The sequence below is a fragment of the Condylura cristata genome, unplaced genomic scaffold (genome assembly GCF_000260355.1).
Source record: "Condylura cristata isolate star-nosed mole 26May11 unplaced genomic scaffold, ConCri1.0 scaffold00022, whole genome shotgun sequence".
NCBI lineage: Eukaryota > Metazoa > Chordata > Mammalia > Eulipotyphla > Talpidae > Condylura > Condylura cristata.
Window position 1 is genome coordinate 18199598 of NW_004567123.1, and position 7935 is coordinate 18207532.

A 7935-nucleotide genomic window follows, 5' to 3' on the forward strand; every position below is an offset into this window, starting at 1 on the left:
GTGCTGCAGTGGCTGCAGATAGCTTCATAGTGCTGCACTTTAACCCCTTGCACCACCAGGGAGGGCCCGTGAATGTCATCTTTAAAAGGGACCTAATACCTATCAAAGGAGAGGTTGTTTGGGACACTCCACCCACGTGGTCCTGCCATCTCCACTCTAGGAGGGGCTCTTATTTTTCCCCTCCCTGAAAGGGCAGTTGTCTCACCTTGGCCTGCAGCTTCCTCACCAGTGTTGCTTGCCTCTGCTGGGCTTCCTGAGAGCTCTTCAGCTTCCGCCAGGAGGCTGCCTGGGTCTCTGCCATCTGCTGCTGTAGGGCTAGTACTTGTTCCTCCAGCACCAGCTGCAGTGTCTGTGGCTTCATATTGTTCAACCCAGGCCCTCCTGTCTCCATGGGGGCACCACACAGTAAGCCCACAGGCCTCTACACAGCCAGAGGCTGTTCACTTCTGGCAGGCTCTCCAACCATTGCTGTGCTACTGTGACCTCCTCTTGAACTGGGGACCAAAGCACACAGAATTGCAAGAACCCTCTATGTGACTCAAACTTATTCAGCCAATACCATTACATCTGGCAAAGGTGGGCTGGGCAAAGTAAGTAGTTTCCTTTACTACAGGACTCCTCAGAGCATTTAACATACTAAGACACACCCTACTTTTTAAGGGAAGCTCTAATGAGCATCACTCCGTTGCCTTGATGGTAAGAGACAAGGTCACAGGACTAGTGTTTCCTGGCATGCCTTTTGGAAATCTGCACTCAATCAAGAGTTCCTGGTTTACCAAAGCATCACTAGAGCCTAGCACAGTGCCTAGTAATAAACACTTGCCAAATCATTCAAAGTGCTTTTCGTCTAACAAGGGAGACAAACACAATTATAATACAATACAGTATATGCAATAAAAATAAAGACATTGTAGGAAAATGATTTTTTAAAAAAGATTTATCTATTTATGCATACATAACTGGGGTACAGGCCAGAGGTGCAGGGGCGGTGAGAGAATTCACCAAAGACAGAGTGAGGAGAAGAACAGGCAGACTGACAAGTACACTGCTAAGGGGAGCAGCGGGTGAGACAGGAAAGGTCTAGGATCAAACTGGCACTGAAGCGGCTGTGGCTTGCTTGCAGTGCTGCTCTCTAACCCGCTACGCCACCAGGAAGGGCCAAATGAAAGGACTTTTAACTCAACCTGGGGTCTGTGAACTGTGTTAATCATCATTACAGTTAATACTAGCTAAGTGTTTCTACAGGTCAGTTGCTTTAAGTGCTTTATGCACACTATGTCATTTTGTCATCACAAGAATCTTAAAACCTTCTAATACCTTCCTATCACACTTCAGCATAGGTAGTTATAACTTTAGATGGGAAAACTGAAAGCTGGGACTAAGCAAGAGTTAAGCCTTAGCTGAGACATTTAAAAGGTCATTAGCTTGTATTGTTGACACTTGGTTGATTAGGGATATGAACTTGAGCAGTCTGACTCTCTGACCAAGAAATGGCGTGGCAGGCATTCTGGCAAGGGATTCAGAACAGAAAGGGGAAAAGTAAGGAGCTGGGCAGGATGGCTAACCTACCAGGTGCTGGCCACAACAGGCAACAGGCCACCTGCAAGCAAGGGAAGTCAGTCTAACAATTAAGCTTCAGAAACACCTTGGGGGTGAGGGGGTTATGGTGGTCAAGGAGAATTCTGGGTGCTTGTGTGACCTCTGGCATCTTTTTTAGTCTGCTTGTCCAAAAATAGGGCTATCCAGCTACATGAATTTCTAAGGTCTCTAAAATACACACTAGTCCTGTAACGTAGGAAGAGGGAGTACATTAAGTTCTCTCATTTTATTAACTCTGACACTCCCATCGCCATGGTTAAAAGAGTATCTGTATTTCTAACTATCAAAAAAATGGTATATTCAACAAATGCAAATATAACATTGCAAATATAGTGTGTGTGGGGGTGGTTATGTCTCAAACTGTTGATCTCCTAAATCCTCACTCAAATGTCACTTCCTACTGTGTCCTCCCAAGATGTACCCAGGAAGCTAATCACATATAAAATTCCCAGAGAGAGTATGTATGTCTGATGTCTATAGTATACTGTATCATGGTTGTCTATTTCCCCACTATTCTGTGGGCACTTCAAAGGCAGGAGCTATCTAACTCACTTTAGTCATTAGCAGGTTGTTAATAATGAATAATGAAGAAATGCACATGGATCTTGCTCCTGTTAGATCTAAACTTTTGGCCAGAGGTTACAGATGTGGCCTCCTAGCTGCTTTGAATTTTTGGTTGGCTCATACAATGATTTTTAAGAATTCAAATTATGTACCAACTTTACCAATGGGAGATTATATATAGAAATTCTTATTTCTAACTCCTTTGGAAAATCAGAATAACTAGTGACTGAATTAGTGGTCTGCCTCCTTTAGTTACAGCATTGCTCTCCTGTTCACCAGTCTCTGCACTTAGTTCAGCTTTCAAGTGTTATTTATCATTGCATTTTGGTGCTATTTTTCTTAGAGTAACAAAGAAAACACAGTTTACTAGTTTACCTATGCAACTGTTTTACTGATACCTGAGTTTGCAGAGCTCTATCAGACAGCAAGGAAAGTGCATAAAGTAAGAAGAGTGGCGTGGCACTAGCACCCCAGGCTACCTCTTCTTCTTTTTTTTTAAAGATTTATTTATTTATTTATTATGCATACAGAACTGGGATACATGCCAGAGGTGCAGGAGCGGTGAGAGGATTCACCAGAGACAGAGTGGGGAGCAGAACAGGCAGACTGACAAAGTACACTGCTGAGGGGAGCAGTGGGCAGGTCAGGAGAGGTCTGCCGCGCCATGTGGGTCAGCTCCCTGCCGGGGATTGAACTCGTGCTGCTATGGCTTCAGAGAGCTTCATAATGCTGTGCTTTAACCCACTGCACCACCAGGGAGAGCCCCCAGGCTGCCTCTTCTATCCCATGAGTTGAGTAATAAAGCCCACCCAATATACCAGCAATCCTCTTTTTCTGCCCTTCCTTACATCCAAGGCTAGGTTGGCCAGCTCACCACAGTTCTGTGAAATGCTGGAGGCATCACTCTCCCTAGCTTAATGCATTAAGTTAAGCCATATGAAATTGTCAATATTCATGTATTTTTTATATCTCTAAAAGTAGTTCCATGTAGTTCAACCTACTATTTCTATAAGCAGCCCTACCACACTTTCCAGACTTCTCATATTAAATCCCAGTTTAATAAGACTGTTGTGAAAATAGAAACATTTGGAAAGCTGATATTAGTAGTATTTGAGTAAAGAAATCGAGTTAGGTCAGAACTATATGATTCTTTTTCTTAGGAGATAATTTAAAAATTTTAGAACTATTTAGAAATTTAGTCCAGTTCTCTCATTTTACAGATAAGAAAACTGTGACCAACAGAGATAAAGTATCTCCATTTGGGGGCTGGGGGAGAGTATATGGCTCCTAATAGAAATCTCGTATGTGGGGACCTCACTCTGTTTTCTCCTACCTATCTGGCCTCTCCCTTTGCTGGCTCTTTCTCATCTCCCCAGCATCTACAGAATATAGGCCCCAGGGCTAAGGCTTCATGTCTGTTCTCATCTGAATTCATTTCCTAATTCGTCTCTTTCAGTGTTTTGTTTTATTTTTAAGTTTTATTTTGTTTATTTATGCATACAAGAACTGAGGTGTAGGCCAGAGGTACAGGTGTGTGTATATGAGAAGATTCACCAGAGACAGAGTGGGGAGCAGAACAGGCAGATCCATTGAAATACACTGCTGAAGGGAGGTAGCAGACGAGACAGGAGAGGTCTGCTGCGCCATGTGGGTCAGTTCCCTGGCAGGGGATTGAACTCATGCTGCAGTGGCTGGTGATAGCTTGATAGTGTTAAGAGTTGACCCCTTGTGCTACCAGGGAGGTCAAATCTCTTTCAGTTTTATGGCTTAAAACAGCACCCATTTGTGACTCCCAACAGTACATCTCCAGCTCACAGCTCCCTCTGGAATGCCACACCTCTATACTAAATCCAAACATCTTTTTAAATTTTCCACACAGAGGTCTGATAGGCAACCTCAAAGTCAATTTGTCCAAAGAGAATGCCTGTTCCTCCTGTTTTCCTGATTTTAGTGAAGGGTATTTCCATTCTTCAGGTTGCTTGAGCCAAAAGTCTAAGTCTCATATTTACTTCATTCTCCCACACCCTGTAATCAGTCCCTCAGCAAACCCCGGGGTCTATAAGAGCCTATTGCTTTTTGATTCCTGGCTACCATTCTAAGCCAAGTCATTCTCCCTTACTTGGTGTGATGGCTTTCAGGTGTGCTTACAAATTCTTTGATACTCCCTCCTCTTGTTAAGGAATGGAGCCTAATTGCCCTTGAGTGTGAACTGGAATAAAGTTAATAAAGCAAATAAAGCAGAAATGGCTTCTAAGACAAGGTCATAAAAGACATTAGGCCCTCTAGACTCTCACTCCCCCTGCTCTACTCCCTTGGGGCAGCCAGTTACCTTGCCTGAGGATGTTCAGGCAGCTCTGAAGACACCCTGTGATAAGAAGCTGAAGCTTCCTGCTAACAGCCCTGTGAGTGTGTCATCTCAGGAGAAGATCCTTGGGCTCATTTGAAGCCCTCAGATCATTGCCTCTACAGCCATCAGTGTGACTGCAACCTTCCTGAGAGACTAAGCTAACACAAGCTGTCCCCAAACTCTGACATAAAACTGTGTGAGATTATAAATAACTGCTGTTTCAAACTGGTAATCATAATTTCTTGTACAGCAATATAAAACTAACCTATCTGGATTACTGCAGAAGCTTGCCAGATGGTTTGATGTTTCTAACTTTGCTTCCAAAATTTGCCATTTTTCAAAATAAGAGTGATCCTTTCAAAACAGTGACAAATTATGCTACTCAGAACCCCTTCCAGGACTACTCAGAGTAAAAGGAAAAATTATTATAGTGGCTCACAAGATCTCAGCCTTCCAGGTTTAATTCCACTTTGCCTTTGCTCAAACACATCCGGCCACACAGCTCTTTATGCTCTATGTGCTGGGGGCACATCAAACCCCAAACTCATCCTGGCATCTTCCCACCTTTGGCCCCTTCCCCCAGTTATCTTCATGATTCACCCCCTTTACCACCTTCAGGTCTCTATTCAAATGTCACTATCTCGTAAGTTGTTTCTTAACTACCCAGTATAAAATTGCACCTCATCTCCACACACACTTATATTTCTATTTGCCTTTATCTGTCCTAATCTGATCATTTTGTGTAATATATCTACCAGAATGCAGATTTCCCAAGTGCAAGTATTTTGCTTTATTGACTGCTATATTCTCAGCTCCCCAAACTGTGCTTGCTATATAGGTGGTTATCATTAAATGTTTGGCTGGCTGACTGAATAAATACAAGGACTGTAGGTAACCTGATTCATATCACTAATGGACTTGCAAACTGCTGACAGTTCCATAACATTTTAAAAGGTAAAAACCAGATCTGTAGTTTGTATAGCACTTTAGTCTCACAGCTATCATTTTCAATCCTCATTAAAAACTCTTTGAGATAGGGCCCTCCCTGGTGGCGCAGCAGGTTAAAGCACTGCACTGAGGAGCTAAAGCCACTTCCGCATGAGTTCCATCCCTGCCTGCCCCGGAGGTGACCCACTTGGCGGAGGTGACCCACTTGGCGGAGGTGACCCACATGGCGCGGCAGACCTCTCCTGACCCGCCCGCTGCTCCCCTCAGCAGTGTACTTCGCCAATCTGCCTGTTCTGCTCCCCACTCTGTCTCTGGTGAAGCCTCTCGCCACCCCTGAGCCTCTGGCCTGTACCCAAGTTCCCAGTTCTGTATGTACAAATAGATAAATCTTTTTTTTAAAAAAAAAAAAACAAAAAACTCTTTCAGATTAGATGGTTGTCCTCATTTTACGGATGAAAGAACTAGCTCAAAAAGTGGAAGGCGTCAGTAGCAGTGCAATCTGGTGGCAGTCTGCCTTCATTATATCACCATTGCTGCTGTCACCTCAAACATAAATATGAAATCACAGTTCTGTGAGAGGTACTTCCTAAAGGGTGTGAAATGATAAGGTCCAGGTCTACAGGATGGAACAGTAGCAAAGAGAAAGACAAGCTGTCACCCAAGGAACAGAGGAAGCACTAGCAGGTTCAAGCCTTGGTGTTTTCACCAAGTCACTCCATAAACTTGAGAACATCAGTCCTCCTTCCTAAACCTTCTCTATAAAATGAGAATTATAACCCTCCCTTCATAACTCATGAGGCTGAGGTAAAAAGACCAATTCAACAGATACGGTAGGAACCTAAAGGCAATCAACTGAAATCATCACAAGCTCGGGACAGCCTAGAATTCGTTTTTCAGCTCCACTCAAATATTTTAAGACTAGGGAAATTATCTGATCTCAGTTTCTTCATGTATAAAATGTGATGCTGTGGGGATAACTGTAAGTAAGTAGCACCTAACATCGTGACTATTCAGTAAATGCTATCATTACTATGGACTAGACACTAGAATATACAGAGATGAAAAGAACAAGTCATTAACACCGCCAGCTAGTGTGCAGGTCTAAAGAGAAAAGTAACTTCAAGCAAATGAATTCCTTACACCCTACCCCACCCCCTCAAAAACAAAAAACAAAACCCCCCAGGCGGCAAAATTAACTGCGTTTGCAGAAAGCGGTTGGAAGTATCATTCCAAGGAGTATTTGAGTAGGATCTGGAAGCATGAGAGTTCGGGTGGGGCAGCGGGTTGCCCAGTGCAACAGGGCTTTCGAGCAGATCACGTGCAAAGTCGCAAGGGCAGAGTCAAAAAACTTTGGGGCGCAGAGAGCAAGACGGGCGCAGGAGCGCAGCCCCTTATCCTGACAACCCGGGGCTCCTCGGCGATCAGATATAAGGGTCGGGAATTCCCTTTGCGCGGGCTGGAGCCCAAAGAGGTGGCGGCAGCAGGTTGCCTAGTCAAGGGGCCGGGAGCCCTAGGACAGATCCCAGTCCCAATGGGCCTCTGGTTCCTCCCGAGAGGCCACTGCCCAGACGGGATTCCCTGAGGCGCCCTCGGCAGGCCTGATCTGGGGCTCCGACCGTTAACCCGAGCTCCTCCCGTCTGCCCTTGCGGCCCTTCCTCACCACACTCGGATCCCGCAGATTCCCAGCTACTTCAACCGCGCGGGAGTGGCCGCAGGCACCGTCGAGGCCGGCCGGGGGCGGGGGCCCACCAGCGGCGCCAGGCGCAGACCGGCCCCCTACCTCCCGCCCTTTCCGAGGGCCCCGCCCCTCGGAGTGGTGCGCGGGTGGGCGGACTGTGTTGCGGGACGGGGCCTCCCGCCATGTTGAGTACTGGCAGCCGATTTAGTGAAGAAACCCAGAAGCAAAGAGAGGATTTTATTCAAAGACCTAAGACCCCCTCGCTTAAAATTCGCACAGCCAGTGTTGCTGGATTTAAGCCAACTACGTTTTAGTAACAGAAAACACTTGCCCTCGATCATCCTTTGGGCCTCTAAGTTACACATCGCGCATGTGTGTGAGCCTCTGCTTGTAAGTGCGCCTGCGCACAACTCCATCCACAAATCCGAGAATATTTAATTAACTGCGTGAAGAGAAGGTCGCAAACCTGCTCCAGGGTCGCAGAGAAACCTACCTAGCAACCATTTCTAGGATTTCCTCGTCTTTAGCTTTCTCAAGCTCCAAGCAGCCCCAGGCCTCGCAGTAGTCACGGAATAATTAATTTGAACGCAACATTGTTTTCTCCCTATATCTTTGAACAGGTCTGATTTTCTGCGTGAGCCTGACTTCCTTTAGAGGATTCTTTACTTCTGAGACCCAAGTGTTATTCCCATAGCGTTTTTATCAGTGCACTTTCTTGGAATTGTAAATTCCATTTACCAGTCTCTTGGATTCCAACTCTGAGCTTCAGCAAACCAGGAGTGGGGTCCAGGAATCTTC

At 45.4% G+C, this 7935-nt stretch overlaps 1 protein-coding gene across 1 annotated transcript in view; it reads right to left on the reverse strand.

Moving 5' to 3' along the window:
* The window catches only part of CEP250 (centrosomal protein 250kDa), a 42049-nt gene extending 34829 nt beyond the window's left edge, over nt 1-7220 (reverse strand). Inside the window, exons 1-2 of the mRNA XM_012728270.1 lie at nt 7120-7220; nt 197-494 (exon numbers count right to left, since the gene is read on the reverse strand). Coding sequence (XP_012583724.1) covers nt 197-391 — 195 coding nt within the window. The 5' untranslated portion in view covers nt 392-494; nt 7120-7220. The remainder of the gene's footprint in view (nt 1-196; nt 495-7119) is intronic.
* Nucleotides 7221-7935: the final 715 nt, after the last annotated feature.